Source organism: Anomaloglossus baeobatrachus, chromosome 4 (genome assembly GCF_048569485.1).
Source record: "Anomaloglossus baeobatrachus isolate aAnoBae1 chromosome 4, aAnoBae1.hap1, whole genome shotgun sequence".
Lineage (NCBI taxonomy): Eukaryota > Metazoa > Chordata > Amphibia > Anura > Aromobatidae > Anomaloglossus > Anomaloglossus baeobatrachus.
Window position 1 is genome coordinate 35,953,894 of NC_134356.1, and position 16,928 is coordinate 35,970,821.

At 48.2% G+C, this 16,928-nt stretch overlaps 1 protein-coding gene across 3 annotated transcripts in view; it reads right to left on the minus strand.

Moving 5' to 3' along the window:
- Positions 1-16,928, minus strand: part of LOC142301151 (troponin I, slow skeletal muscle-like) — an 88,861-nt gene that overhangs the window by 35,259 nt on the left and 36,674 nt on the right. For 2 of the 3 annotated variants that reach the window (XM_075342175.1, XM_075342176.1), the window contains one exon: positions 14,435-14,476. The exons of the other annotated variant lie outside the window; for it this stretch is intronic. In XM_075342175.1, the coding sequence (XP_075198290.1) occupies positions 14,435-14,476 (42 nt within the window). The remainder of the gene's footprint in view (positions 1-14,434; positions 14,477-16,928) is intronic. 3 annotated transcript variants of the gene reach the window in all.

The window sequence follows — 16,928 nt, forward strand, 5'->3', positions numbered from 1 at the left end:
GGGAACCAGAACGCAGCCGGCTGCGGGCACCGACCAACATCACCTTGGTTTACCAGAGACTCGTGTGTTTCCTTCAATAGTGAGTACACCAGCACCCTGCGGTCGCCCATCTCCCTGCACCAAAAACCCCAACGGGTCCCGGGCCCACCATCCCTGCCCACGGAGGGGTTAACAACTTGCTACATAACATCTCCCCCGGGTGCCCCGTAACTGCAGCGGTGGTGTCCAACCTCACCACATACCGTGGGTGGCGTCACGAACCTAATACGGCTCAGTCCGTACATCTACGTCCTACATCCGCCACCACTATAACCCCCCTTTTTGATCGAAGTGACAGCGAGAACCCCCCGGGTCCGGAGACCCTCGAGCCACCCACAGAAGGTCCGGATCCGAGCAGCTCGGCTGCTGAGACCGGGGCGGTACATAACTATCATGGAAGATTAGCTGTTGTCAAATGGGCTCAAATTCTTTATTGCTGGTGAAGAAAAAAAGAAAAACTTTTGCATTGGGGCAAAATAGACAATATTCGCCCTGCACAACTGAGCACTATCTATACATTAAGGTACCATCACACTAAGCGACGCTCCAACGATCCCACCAGCAATCTGACCTGGCAGGGATCGCTGGAGCGTTGCTACATGGTCGCTGGTGAGCTGTCAAACAGGCAGATCTCCACAGCGATCAGAGATCAGCCACCAGCGACCCGTGTAATGACGCTGTGCTTCGTAACCATGGTACACATTGGGTTACTAAGCAAAGCGCTTTGCTTATAGTTATCCGATGTGTACCTTGGCTACGTGTGCAGGGAGCAGGGAGCCGGCTACTGGAAGCTGCAGACGCTGGTAACCAAGGTAAATATTGGGTAACCAAGAAAAGCTTTTTGCTTAGTTACCCGATGTGTACCTTGGTTACCAGCATCCGCAGCTGCCAGAAGCCGGCTCCCTGCTCCCTGCACATTCAGATCGTTGGCTCCCACTGTCAAACACAGCGATGTGTGCTTCACAGCGGGAGAGCAACGACCAAAAAATGGTCCAGGACATTCAGCAACGATCGGCGACCTCACAGCAGGGGCCAGCTCATTGCTGGATGTCACACACAGCGACATCGCTAGCAAGATCGCTGTTGCGTCACAAAAAACATGACTCAGCAGCGATGTCGCTTAGTGAGACGTGACCTTTAGAGTCCCTGCCTATACAGATCTTATATATGCTACTACCAACCACCCAAAATAAATAGGACAGGTGTTCTCTCACTCCGGTAAATGTCCTACCGGCGGCTGGCAGACCTCAGACACCTTCTGCCTCTGTAGTTTTCCTCCAACTGAAGTCCACACGGTGCAGCCTTTCTGATCCCAGTAATTAATCATCCCACACCTGGAACAACTGAAGCTTATAGGCCCCGGAAAGGAAGGTCAGGACCCGCTACCAAACCTGCCTCTCATTCAACAAAATCTCAGCCCATAAAACCGGAATTACCAAAGCCTAATCTGTACATGAGGTAAATCTTGGGGAAATATAGCAATCCCTGACCTCAGAGGTGATAAAATTGAAGGCTTTCATAGCTGTTGTCACCTGACCAATGATGTGATGTGATATAGATAAGATCTACGACATAAGCCTATGTATTCGTATTAAAATTTTTAGTATCAATCACGCAAGATTTCTACCCAAAACCTAAAATTGGTCAATTATTTATTTAATGAATGATTTGGAAAATCAGATCCAGAAGGAAAAGAGAAGAAAAGCCCTACTACCAAAACCTACCTCTTATTTCACAAGATTCCAAGACAGACAACAAAAATGACCAAAAACCTGACAACAAAGAATGGAGAACAAAGCCAAAACCTGACAACAAAGAATGGAGAACAAAGCCAAAACCTGACAACTTGGACAACTTTTACTTGTATCAAAAACCTTTGGGAATTTGCAAAGCTTAATAGGCACATGTTACGATGACTCTGGGATAGCGGGGAAGCGGGGCCTCTAAGCTGTTCCTCAAGCTATTTTCAGGGATACCCCTAATGGTGGGGATGTTTTAGTCTCCTTCTTGGCCCTGCTTCTGACTAGTCCTGATCTGTTTCCACCTCCTCCCAGGAAGGGACTGGACAGGACTGTAATGAAAGTCACAGATAAAGACGGACAAGGGAAATCTAAACTGTGTCACCCAGCACAGACATAGGTAAAGACAATAAGGGGCACTTTGCACACTACGACATCGCAAGCCGATGCTGCGATGCCGAGCGCGATAGTCCCCGCCCCCGTCGCAACTGCGATATCCTTGTGATAGCTGCCGTAGCGAAAATTATCGCTACGGCAGCTTCACATGGACTCACCTGTCCTGCGACCGTCGCTCTGGCCGGCGACCCGCCTCCTTATTAAGGGGGCGGGTCGTGCGGCGTCACTGCGACGTCACACGGCAGGCAGCCAATCGGAGCGGAGGGGCGGAGATGAGTGGGATGTAAACATCCCGCCCACCTCCTTCCTTCCGCATATTCTACGGAAGCCGCGGTGACGCCGGTAGGAGATGTTCCTCGCTCCTGCGGCTTCACACACAGCGATGTGTGCTGCCGCAGGAGCGAGGAACAACATCGGACCATCGCGTCAGCGTAATTAATGATTACGCCGACGCTGCACCGATGATACGATTACGACGCTTTTGCGCTCGTTAATCGTATCATCGAGCCTTTACACACTACGATGTTGCATGCGATGCCGGAAGTACGTCATTTTCAATTTGACCCCACCGACATCGCACCTGCGATGTCGTAGTGTGCAAAGCCCGCCTAAGAGTTTCGAGAAGAGAAGAAATTATCAAAATAACAGGAGTAAACTCTACAAACGCAACAAGTAAATAGCACAATTTTCACCAGAGGCTCTGAGTCACCACACCTCACAGACCAACATAGAAACTATAGCTGGCATGGGTAGAATATTTCATCCAGCATAAATAGGAGGAGAGCAGATGTGATAGGCCTTCACACCACATGTGATCAAGGGAACCTAACAAGAAGATTAGCAGAGATTAAGGGCTACTTTGCACGCTGCGACATCGCTAGCCGATAATAGTGATGCCGAGCGCGATAGTACCCGCCCCCGTCGCAGTTGCGATATCTTGTGATAGCTGCCGTAGCGAACATTATCGCTACGGCAGCTTCACACGCACTTACCTGCCCTGCGACGTCGCTCTGGCCGGCGACCCGCCTCCTTCCTAAGGAGGCGGGTCATGCAGCGTCACAGCAACGTCACACGGCAGGCGGCCAATAGAAGCGGAGGGGCAGAGATGAGCGGGACGTAAACATCCCGCCCACCTCCTTCCTTCCCTATAGCCGGTGGAGGCAGGTAAGGAGATGTTCCTCGCTCCTGCGGCTTCACACACAGCGATGTGTGCTGCCGCAGGAACGAGGAACAACATTGTATCTTTTATCGGTGCATAATTATGAAAATGACCAACGCTACACAGATCACCGATTTACGACGCTTTTGCGATCGTTTATCGGCGCATCTAGGCTTTACACGTTGCGACGTCGTTATCGGCGCTGGATGTGCGTCACTTTTGATTTGACCAGTAGCGATGTCGCAACGTGCAAAGTACCCCTAACTCTTGCTAGTCTGTCTATGGGTCAGCACACAGCAGGTCAACGCCTGAGTCTGCATGTGTCGATCCCAGACACCAGAGAAACCATTGGGCAGAGTGTCAGAATCTGCAATCGGAACAGAGTCCGGCGCCAACAGTTTTTTGTGCAGCACATGAGAGAAATCTTGAGGAAATTGAAGCTTTTAGGCCATTTCATAGCTGTTGTAACCTGATCAATTGTGTGATATAGATGATATATACGCTCATATTAACCATTTTGCCGTCAATCACACAATCTTAAAAAGGATTTTCCCCAAAACCCGAAATAGTTAATTTATTATTTACTGTTTTTTGAAATATTAATTTGTTTTAAATTATTTTTCTTAAAAAATGAGGTATTGATATTATTCTCTTTTGTGTATATACTGTACAGTTTATTTTTTACAAGCTTTTTTTATTATGTAATATTTGTTGGTTTTGTCATTTTTTTTCCAACTTGAGATGAATATTAATGCAAGTTGTGTAAGAAGTGAAAGCAGCGAGAGATGATGGTCCTGATAACGCGGATTTTCTGGGTTTGTCTTACGTCTCTGCTCGGTTTGTTGGTCAATTGCTGATTCACAGAGACATTTCATGGCGTTTCTGGTCAGGGAGATAAGGCAGATGTGACTGTGCGAGATACTCCCTACGTAGAACATGGCATTAACCATGCCAAACATCTTAGCATGTGAGACTTACTGTAAGAATGAGCCCTTAAAAGACGTGTTCACCGAAACCGAATAGAATTGCCCGAAAAGTTGGGAAAATTTCCATTCCACAAATACACCTTTTGGGTAATAAGCACCCACTACTCCAAAAACACTGTCCAACTGATCACGACCATAAAAATATTAGTAAGAACATGATGGGTTCACCAACTCCACCAACAGGTGGTTTGCTGGCTGATCTCACCGGAAGTTCAGATCCACGAAAGGTCCAATTCTCAAAGGACAGGTGGTCAACCCGGCAAAGTCCCCTACCTGGAGAACTGAATGGAGAATCCAAGAATTTTGCCCCTTTGTCCCAGGTATGTCTTTAGGGTAGTCCTAGTCATCTATAGATGGTCTCCTCATGAATGGGGGGACATTCAGGTGCCAAGCAAAGTGTTTTCCATGGTGTCCCTGTAGCACATAAACGTGGCTCACTGTCTGATCCCAACAGAGGTTCAGACCCACGAAAGGTCTGATTCTCAAAAGACAGGTTGTCAACCTGGCCGATCAGGTGCCAAGCGGGGAGTTTTCCATGGTGTCCCTGTAGCACATAAATGTGGCTCACTGGCTGATCACAACAGAGGTTCAGACCCACGAAAGGTCTGATTCTCAAAAGACAGGTTGTCAACCTGGCCGATCAGGTGCCAAGCGGGGAGTTTTCCATGGTGTCCCTGTAGCCGATAATTGATCCCACCGGAAGTTCAGTTCCACGAGAGATCCAATTCTAAAAGGATAGGTTGTCAACCTGGAAAAAGTCCCCTACCTAGAGAACTGAATGGAGAATCCAAGAATTTTGACCCTTTGTGCCAGGTATGTCTTTAGAGTAGTCCTAGTCATCTATAGATGGTCTTCTCATAAATGGGGGGACATTCAGGTGCCAAGCAGGGCGCTTTCCATGGTGTCCCTGTAGCACATAAAGGTGGCCCACTGGCTGATCCCAACAGAGGTTTAGACATACGAAAGGTCCGATTCTCAAAGGACAGTTGTCAATCTGGCCGATCAGGTGCCAAGCGAGGAGTTTTCCATGGTGTCCCTGTAGTCGATAAAGGTGGTTCACTGGTTGATCCCACTGGAAGATCAGACCCACGAGAGGTCCAATTCTCAAAGGACAGGTTTTGAAGTCCCCTACGTGGAGAATTGAATTTGAGAAGCCAATAATTTTACCCCTTTGTTCCAGTTATGTCTTTAGTATAGTTGTGGTCATCTACAGATGGGGTCTTCATAAATGGGGGACGTTCAGGTGCCAAGTGGAGATTTTTCCATGGTGTCCCTGTAGCCCATAATGGTGGTTCGCTGGTGATCCCACTGGAAATTCAGACCCATGAGAGGTCCGATTCTCAAAGGACAGGTTGTTAACCTGGCAAAGTCCCCTAGTTGGAAAATTTTGCCCCTTTGTGCCAGGTATGTCTTTAGAGTAGTTCTGGTTATCTACAGATGGCTCTTGATAAATGGGATAAGGATCAGGTACCAAGCGGGGAGTTTTCTATGGTTTCCCTGTAGCCCATAAAGGTGGTTTGCTGGCTGATCTCACCAGACCCATGAAAGGTCAGATGTTCAAAGGACAGATTTTCAACTCGGCAAAGTCCCCTATTAGAGGATTCATTGGAGAAACCAATAATTTTGCCCCTGTGTGCCAGGAATGTCTTTAGAGAAGTCCGGATCATCTACAGATGGTGTCCTGATAAATGGGGGGAGGATCAGGCACCAAGTGTGAGGTTCATTGTGTCCATGTAGCCCATAAAGCAGGACATGCCTGGAAACTCCAGATCTCCACCAGGTCAATGGTTGAGTGATGGACCAAAAACCTCAGAAGGTTGCTTAGCCTTATACCCCCTCCTCATAAAACCAGTGGTAGTCTGGGGCAGGAGTGATAAAGTCAACAGAAATAGACAAACAGGGGAAACAAACCTCTATCTCTTGGCCCACAGAGGTGTAAGATAATAAGAGCTTAGGAGGAAAATAAAACTAGGGAGTAAATAACAAGACGATGTGAGAACTCCATAACAATTCCAAACACAAAACAATACAATCACCAGCAGGATTGGGACATAACAGCACACAAACCAACACAGCAATAAACTATAGTCGGCATGAGAGGACAGATTACACCAACTTAAATAAGTATCGAGCCAATGTGATAGGCTTCCAACATGTGATCCCACAAGTAAGAAGCAGGCTACCAGAGGTTAACTCTTCTAGCCTGATCATGAATGAGCCCACAGTTGGTCGATGCCTGAACCTGCTTGTGTAGCTCAGAAGCACCCTAGATACCATAGGGTGAATTTTGTGCAAAACTCCTAGTGACAGGCTCCTGTCCAGAGCCAAAATCTGATTTGTGTGACAATCAACTGATGATGGTTCCTGTATGGAGCTGAAAACCAATTTGTGTAACAATAACTTGACGGAGGTTCCTGTCCGGAACCGAAAATCGATTTTTGTGACAAACACCTGATGAAGCCTCCTGTCCAGAGCCGAAAATCGAATTATGTGGTAATCACCTGATGGATGTTCATATCCGGAACCAAAAACCTATTTGTGTGACATACACCTGATGAAGGTTCCTGTCCAGGGCAGAAAAACAATTTGTGTGTGTTACGTCACCACCGGAGTCCGCTCCATCGACTTCTACTCCGATCGCCAGGCGACGCCGTGTTCCTGCCGTGGATAGTGCTGGTGGTGGGAGAGGAGTCGATGCCAGCGGCACCGGTGGGCGCAGCCTCCGCTCATCCACTGGTCTGGGTTTCCTGGGGATCTGCAGTACCACTGGCTGACTGTAGGTGGTGGGTGTCTCCCAGCTGAAGTACCATCATTCAGCTACAGCCTATGGGAAGACACCACTCCCTTTTTAATTTCCCTCCTGTCTGCTGACCTCTGCCAGAGATAGTTCTGAAAATTCAGGCTCCTATTTCGTCCTGTTCTGTGATTTTGTGTGCTCATTACCGCTTGTTTCCTGACTACCCTCCTGCCTGTTGTTTTTGTACCTCGCTGCCTGATCCGGATTTGACCTCTGCTTGGTTTTCTGATTACGTCTTTGCCTGCCAATTCTGTCCCTGTTCTGCTATTCCTGGTTTGACCCTGCCTGACGACTACTCTCTCAGACTGCAGCCTTCCACAGGTAGTGATCTCCAGGGCCATGTGTAATTCCAAATCCCTGTATAGGGGTTAAAGGGTTTCAGGGTTCTGGGGGTCCTGCTTGGTGAGTGGCTTCCCTCTAGCCTGTCCATTACAGCCCGTCTGAGTCTGTGGATCCAGGCAGGCGTTACAGTGTGACCATGATCTGACGAAGGCTCCTGTCCAGAGAGGAAAACCGATTTGTGTGACAATGACCTGACGATGTCTCCTGTCCGTAGCCAAAAACCTATTTGTGTGACAATCACTTGACGAAGGCTCCTATTCCAGAGCCAAAAAACGATTTGTGTGACAATGACCTGACGAAGGCTCCTCTCCGGAGCCAAAAACCAATTCGAACCATCGCCTGATGAAGATGCCACCATAACCATATTTCTTCTGAATCCTCTATATAAATAACACAACCCTTTCGCTCCTCCCTCCAAAACCTCCCCCCCTTCACACACAAAAAACCCAGTCCCATAATGTTCTGGCTACCTGCAGCCACCACTAGAGGGAGCTTAAGAGGTCGTTGCATACTGCTCATCCATAGAACTCTTTAATAAATCAGTATTCAGTGAGCTCCTTAGCTCCCTCTAGTGGTGGCTAGAGGTGACAGTTACATGTTGTAAATTGATATCTATGCAGGGCATTTGGTGCTCTGTATCTGTAAAGATATTAAAAAAAATTACAACACAGAACTTTGGACCTAAAAATGACCAGATTTTAAAGAATTGCAATTCACTTTATGGACTGTTATTAGTTCTGCTTGGAATAAAACTTTATTTGATGTGCACCTGGTAGTTCTTGTAAAAAATGCATTATTTCCCTCATTATCCGGGGCAGAACGAGACTCGGAACAGAAGTGATGGGGTGTAAGCCGCCCTCGGGCTGATGACCATTGTTCTCTCTTCACATCTGTCACTGAGGACTGAGCCACATAATAATTCTCTTCCTCTCTCAGACGTTGAGGACGTTCTGGAATTTTTCGTGTGTATCCAAACACATTCCTCTGGCAAAGATATTCCTCCATACTCACTTTTTTTTCATATTTTTATTATTATTATTATTATTATTATTAGTAGTAGTAGTACTTTTTTTGGCAATGCTATATGTCAAAAATATCCAAAATTCTGCAGAATTGGTCAGGTTATCTGAATATGTGATAAAAATAAAAAAACTCTCCAAAACGTTTATTTAAGAATCTCCTTTTGTTTCCAGTATACACCTCCTATCTATGTGATGCCATAGTACCAGACTAGAAATAACCCCCCCCTTTCCCTATCCCTGGGATGTGCAGCCCCAGTCATAGGATCGGGACATGGTTTAGAGTATGTCATCACTCTTCTGGGTCCCTCAGGGGGACTTCTCCCAATTTTTGGTTATCACCCTATCATCTTTCAATAATAACCTAGGAGCTGGTGTTGACCTACATGTTGCCGACCATCTAGCTGTTAGGGAGAGTGTAGGCCTATTAATAACACAAAAAGCCCTTTTCAGGGCTACCTGGAGTGAAGGTCACTGTAAGTAGGAAGGGACAGATTTCCGAGCAGGGAGAGTGTGTGTAACTACTCCATAGTATCATCCAGAATACAATAGCTCTTTTAAGAGCTGATAACACTGAACAAAGTCACAACAGGGAGGGAGAGATTGTGGATGAGGTAGGGAATCAGAACCTGTTTCCACAATATTTAGGGGTTCACAGCCTGCCTTTTGGCGTCCACATCAGCCACATTAATATGTTGCTAGTGACCTTTGCAAATACAAAGCAGGACTCTACCGTTTTGTGCTGCCTGTTCTCAATTGTACTTTTTTCAACAATATTTTTGGGGTCAAAGTTTGCTTGGATTGGATTATCAACATCTGAAAATATGTCACCAAAACCCAAAATGACAGAAAAGGCAGTTGTTAAGGGACAGGGACCTGGACATGGTGTTGTCAGTGGTGGGCGACAAGGCACTGAGTCTGTGTCAGGTGAGAAGAAGCTTGATGCATCCATTATGTTCCTTGCCAAAATTTTCCAGTCTGGAACGTAAATGTGTGTGGAAGCCAGAAGAGCAAGAGCAGCTTCTGTCTTGGATGGAGGACAACCAGGTCTCTTCACACTTCTCAAGCAGAACAAATCTTCCACAACTACACAGTGTACTGTGGATATGTGTCGTTCCAGCAGCGGATCAAACCGCTCAGATCCAGGATGGTGTCAGTTTGTGGCTCGAGGGTCTCCGGACCCAGGGGCTTAGGGGCCACACGCTAAAGTAAAAGGGGATATTTACAGGGGAGTTGTAGTTCATGACGCCACCTGTGGTGTGTGGCAATTGGGAGTACCGTCGCTGCCGTTGTTGGGAGTACCCGGGGTGATGGATTGGGGCAGCTAGGTGTTATTACCCTCCACGGGTAGGGGTAGGCCCCGGGACTCTGGATGGTGATGCGGGGACACAGCGCAGGGGGTCACTCATGTACTCACTCGGCCAGTAAGCAGGCGCTGACAACCGGGTAAACCAAGTCTCTGGGTGCCGCTGCCTCTCTCGGGGAGCTCGTCTGGGTCCCGTCCCCTGCAGTGCTGCCTGGTGTACTGAGACCTGCCTCCTGGCACAAAGTTGATATTTTACTGAAGTGGCCCGGTAGTTTGGAACTTGCGGGCCCCGCTCCCCACTGTGGCTAAGTGTGGGAGCCTGCTCTCAGGGCTCACGCTTGGGATCTTGTGGGCTACGTATGTGGAAGGCCCTATCCCCCTCGTTACGCTAGTGCCCTGATTCTGGAGAAAGTGGGAGCAGTCCATAAAGGTTAATTGCCGGGTTGCGTGAAGCTTCTCCCCGACCTAGGGTACCCCGCCGTGCCTTCGGCCCCGAACCGGAGATACGATCAGGCTGCTGACCGTTGTCTTGACAGGTCCTGGGCACCTCGTCTCAATCCCCTGCAATCGGGGGTCTGACTCCTCTAGGCCCAGACACCGCCTGCAACCTAGACAGCTACTCTCGGGAGCCACCGCTCCCTGCTTCCTCCACTTCACTCCACTTCACTTCCTTCACTTCACTGACACTCTCTTGACCCTCCCTTCCTGACCCCTAGGTGGGCGACCCTATTCCGCTCAAGCCGCCCACTGGTGTGTTTGGTGGGTGTGGTGCAGGTTGTTCATAGGATTTGATTTGCTGTTGGAGGCAGTGTCGCGGGCGGGGAGGGGACACTGCGCTCACCCACTACTTGGGTCCGGCTGCTGCTGCTGCTCGGTCGGTGGCTCGAGCGGTGGGCCGGATCCCGGGGACTCGAGCGGCGCTCCTCGCCCGTAAGTGAAAGGGGGTGGTTTGGTTTAGGGATATTGTCCGTGACGCCACCCACGGTTTGTGGTGAGGTTGGGACACCACCGCTGCTCTGTACGGGGATCCCGGGAGCGTTGACAGGGAGCAGCTGAGATGTTTTCTCCCCTCCGTGGGTAGGGGGGGTTTTGGTGGTCCCGGGGCCCGGTGGTGGAGGTCGGAAGGTGGGTTGCGGGGCCTGGCCGGGAGCAGGGTCGCGGGGCAGCGCAGTGCCAGACGGCACGGTGGTACTTACTCAGCCAGTAACACACACGGAGTCTCTGGTAAAACAAACGGCTGGATGGACGAGTCCCACAGACGGCTGCGGCGGTCACTCCCGGTAGGTTGGCGGTAACTGTCTCTCCCTGCACCGGTGTTCTGTTCTCGGCCCCAATGGCTTCCCACTGATAGCCCGCTCCCCAGCGGTATGTTGGCTAAGGGAGCCCTTCCTTTGCCTGCAGGCTCTGGCCCTTGGAGCTCTAGCTCTGGCGGTAGCTTTATCTCCCTCACGGTTTGGACGGTTGCCTTCAGTCGGGTCTTTACTGCTGGGAAACCCCGGAGGTTCCCGTCGCTGACGGATTTGACCGGTTTTACGGCGACTCCTAGCCTGGTCGGGGTCCGTAGGCCCTGCCGGATGGTGCTGGCTTCTCTTCGCTCCCCGGTTCGGTACCGGCGGGCCACCGCCCGTCCCCGGTCCTCACGGTTGTGCGTCAATCGGCCTCTCCTGCAGACGGTCACCACCGTCTGCCAACCTTGCTGTCAGGTGCCCGGGCCACGTACCTGGACACGGCCAGTCAGTTCCTCCACTACTACTTCCTCACACTACAACTCCTCAAACTCAACTGTCTTCCTTTTCCCGCCTCCAGGACTGTGAACTCCTCGATGGGTGGAGCCAACCGCCTGGCTCCGCCCCACCTGGTGTGGACATCAGCCCCTGGAGGAAGGCAACAAGGATTTGTGTCTGACCTTGATGTTCCTAACCGGGGTGTAGGGTGTGTTGTTGCAGTACCTGTGACGTCCTGGCTTGTCCAGGGCGCCACAGCAGCACTGCAAAATGGGGACCCAGAACCATGAAGGATTTGAATACTACACTAAGGTAACAGAGCGTGCAGTACCCTGTGATGACCTGATATTCCAGGGGCGTCACAGATACACAGGAGACTGGCCCATCCAATCCTCAACCTGGTCCTCCTTCCTCTCTCCATCATCAGTCACAAGCCACATATGACCCCAAGCTTGGCCACTCTGAGGATCTGTTTTGTATGTATCCTTTGGTTGGCTCTGACCTCTCGCAGCATTGAAGAGGGACGTGAGGAAGTGGCATGCGTTGATCCGCATCTATTTGAGGACCTACTGCCAGAAGAAAGCTACATTGAGAAACCTGATTTACTGTCTCCAGAGGTGGAGGATGATAATGATGAGACACAGTTGCCATCAGGTCAGCCTACAATCTCAAGAGGGAAGGAGGATGAGATGGAAGACAAGGTGGTCGATGATGAGTCTATTGATCCAACCTAGACCATTAACATGCATAGCCAGCACAGCAACACGGAGGAAGATGGATATGTAGCACCAACACAGGCACCAAGTGGTACTGGTTTGCCCACAGTGAGAACTGGGTCAACTGTTCCCAAGAGCACCTCCACTGTGGCCCAAGTCATTGCAAGTGGGCGTTCAGCCGCTGACTGGAAGTTTTTTTTCTGAAAGTCCTTCAGAGAAAAATATTGCAATCAATAGCATCTGCCATACCAAGTTGAGCAGAGGCCAGGGCAAAGGCAAGCTGAGTACCACCAGTATGCGGAACCACATGGCAGCCAAGCACCCCAGTAGGTGGGCCAAGCACCAGGGTACCAAATTTGTGTCTGCGGGTCAAACAACTGCCATGTTGCCCGTCACTACGTCCTTCACAATCTGCTGTCCAGGAATCCACAATCTGCTGTTCTACCCACGCCAAGAATAGCAGGCCCAACTTCTGCCAGCATTTCCGCCTTATCATATGCCACTTCCTGTCTCCCCTCCTCCCCTAATGGGATGCATAGTGCCTCTCGGCCATAGGCTGACATGCATTTCCAGGAAATGGCATACCAGTGCGCGCGCTCTAAACACACTTCCGGGGTACCTGTGCTGCGTGGAAGGGAAAGAGGCAGTAGCATACATGGACAGCCGGGGGTGTGCTGGGGAGAACGTGACCTGGCTGGCATGGTGATTAAGTCAGCGTTCCTGCAGGGATGCCGGCACTACATCTTAGTTGTTGTCACCATCTTTTGGATATTATATTGGGGTCATCTAGCATTGTCCTGGCTGTTGTGACCATCTATTGGAATATATTGGTTAGCTTATATTGACCTGGCTGTTGTAACCATCTATTGGATATTATATTGGGGTGTGCTTATATTGTCCTGACTGTTGTGACCATCTATTGGATATTATATAGGGGGGGTCAGCTTATATTGACCTGGCTGTTGTGACCATCTATTGGATATTATATAGGGGGGGTCAGCTTATATTGACCTGGCTGTTGTGACCATCTATTGGATATTATATAGGGGGGGTCAGCTTATATTGACCTGGCTGTTGTGACCATCTATTGGATATTATATAGGGGGGGTCAGCTTATATTGACCTGGCTGTTGTGACCATCTATTGGATATTATATAGAGGGGTTCAGCTTATATTGACCTGGCTGTTGTGACCATATATTGGATATTATAAAGGGGTCAGCTAGCATTGACAGGGCTGTTGTGACCACATATTGGGGTAAGCTAGCATTGTCCTGGCTGTTGTGACCATATATTGGGGTCAGCTTATATTGACCTGACTGTTGTGGACATCTATTGCATATTATATAGGGGTCAGCTAGCATTGACAGGGCTGTTGTGACCACATATTGGGGTAAGCTAGCATTGTCCTGGCTGTTGTGACCATCTATTGGATATTATATAGGGGTCATCTAGCGTTGTCCTGGCTGTTGTGACCATCTATTAGATATTATATAGGGGTCATCTAGCATTGTCCTGGCTGTTGTGACCATCTATTGGGGATTATATTGGGGTCATCTAGCATTGTCCTGGCTGTTGTGACCATCTATTGGGGATTATATTGGGGTCATCTAGCATTGTCCTGGCTGTTGTGACCATCTATTGGGGATTATATTGGGGTCATCTAGCATTGTCCTGGCTGTTGTGACCATATATTGGGGTCAGCTTATATTGACCTGGCTGTTATGACCATCTATTGGATATTATGTAGGGGTCAGCTAGCATTGACCTGGCTGTTGTGACCATATATTGGGGTCAGCTTATATTGACCTGGCTGTTGTGACCATCTATTGGATAATATGTTGGGGTCATCTAGCATTGTCCTGGCTGTTATGACCATTTATTGGATATTATATTGGGGGTCAGCTTATATAGTCCTGGCTGTTGTGACAATCTATTGGGGATCATATTGGGGTCATCTAGCATTGTCCTGGCTGTTGTGACCATCTATTGGATAATATATTGGGGTCAGCTAGCATTGCCCTGGCTGTTGTGACTATATATTGGGGATTATATTGAGGTCAGCTTATAATGTCCTGGCTGTTGTGGCCATCTATTGGGGATTATATTGGGGTCATCAAGCATTGTCCTGGCTGTTGTGACCATATATTGGGGTCAGCTTATCTTGATATTCTTTTATACCAGGATCTAGAAGCCACATTTTCCATCCTACCTTGAGGAGCAGCTTTCTGGAAGCTGGAATTTTAGATTTCTTCTGAAATGAATAAAAAAAATGAAGAGTTAGATATTTATAGGCCGCGGGAGGTCGTCAATTATTAACCAAAAACTGAATATTTAACTCACGTCATTGCTGTAGGAAACACATGGAAGAACCGAAGGGAAGAAAATAATGGTGCATTTAGTATAAGGAAGATGCATGGACATAAGTCATAAATCTGCCAGTAACAGAGACATTCTGATAATGTGACCTCCATATCAGGGTCATCACTAATACCGCCACTTAGGTGGTCCGGTCACTCGCTCCCACAAGATCAGAACTCTCGGATATAAACATTTCGAGGGGCAGTGATGGAGCTGTTATCATCTGATAGTGACAGTGAAGGGGATCCACTTTTCTCCCTATTGGGATATATTTTCGAGGACCACCTGACACCCTGGGGCGAGGGAACGCAAGGCGTGCGGCCCAACACAGAGGGAAAACCAGGAAAGATGTAAAGGAAGTCCCTGGTAAGAGGAAGAGGGGTTACCACCTCACACTCACCTGTGGCTGATTCCCTAATGTACCTAGACGGGCCCTTCCCCCCGGTGCCATCATGTGTCTAGGCCCTCGCTGACCCTGAACTTACCCTGACTAGTGAGAAGGCCAGCGGGACACTAGTCCCACTACTAAAATAAAACAACAGAAGGAAGGTAAGACAAACAGGTGGGGAAAGATACGACAAAAAGCAGTCCTTTTGGTTTCTTCGGCAGGAAACTTCACAGCTGCAACTGACATGACCCCTCAGCTTCTTCTTAGACAGGCTCCTTCAAAGGGGTCAGTATTAATGATGAGCAAATATCGAAATACTCGGATTCACGATACTCGTAATGAGTACTGTTTAATACTCACGTATTCATTCCAAATAGCATGTGTAATGCAAGTCAATGGGGATTACTGCCCAAATTCCGCACTATTCGTGCAAGTAGCAATAGTGCGGAATTCGGGTTACTCGTTACATTGCAGTATTCCCCATTGACTTGCATTGCACACGCTATTCAGAATGAATACGCGAGTATTAGACAGTACTCGTTCCGAGTATCGTCAATCCGAGTATATTAGCCAGTATAGAATATCTATCACCGGCATGGAGTAAAGCCAGGAGTGGGTAAATATAGTGCAAGGTTGTGATGACAAACTGCTGCAGCTATGATTAAAGCTATGAGTAATTTCAGCCAGAAGAGAAAGAGTCCTTAACTCTTTCAGCATCAAATGAAAGTAAATCCACTCCAATACAAGATGTAACCTGCAAACACGACACATTGTGACACCACCAGGGATTGAGCACCATTTATAAAACTAGGATGGGGCAATGACTGAATATACCATTGACTAAATGGAATCAATCTTCTAATAAACTGCAGACCACCAGGGACCTATCTCTTAATGTACCTCTGATCTCCATGGACCAATCTTGGAATTAATCACCAATCTCCAAGGACCAATTTGTAACTGAACCAATGACTAACAGGCACAAACCTCTAAATTTACCACTGACCACTGGGGAAAACCTCTGAATGAACCACAAACTAAGGAGCCAGTCTCTAAATTTTCCACTGACCACCAGGGATCAGGATTAATGTCTGAATGAACCAGTGTTGTCCAGAAATCAATGTCTGAAGGTACCATTTACCATCAGGGACTAATGTATGAATATACCACTAATCTTCTGCAACCAATCTTTGAATGTACCACTGACCACCAGGGATCAATGTCTGAATGTACCAGTGTTGTCCAGGAATCAAGCTCTGAAGATACCATTTATCATCAGGGACTAATGTCTAAATGTACCACTAAACTCTTGGGACCAATCTCGGAATGTACCACTGACTACCAGGGACCAATGTCTGAATGCACCGCTGACCACCAGGGACCAATGTCTGAATGTACCACTGACCACCAGAGACCTATGTCTGAATGTACCACTGACCACCAGGGACCAATGTCTGAATGTACCAGTGACCACCAGGGATTAATGTCTGAATGTACCACTGACAGACAGGGACCAATGTCTGAATGTACCACTGACCACCAGGGACCAATATCTGAATGTACCACTGACCATCAGGGACCAATATCTGAATGCACCACTGACCACCAGAGACCTATGTCTGAATGTACCAGTGATATTTATGAAACAATTTCTGAATGAAATATTGATCATCGAAGACCAATCTCTAAATATATTTTTGCCTAACAGGAATCAACCTCTAAATGTTCCACTGACCACCAGGAACCATCATCTGAATTTACCACTGATCTCCAAGGGCCAATCTCTGAATGGAAAGCTAGTCTCTAGGGACCAATAACTGAATTGACCATTAGGGCCAATCTCTAAATACCACTAACTAACAGGAAGCAACTTCTACATGTACCACTGACCACCAGGGCCATTGTCTGAACGTACCAGTGTTGTCCAGGAATCATTCTCTGACGATACCATTTATCA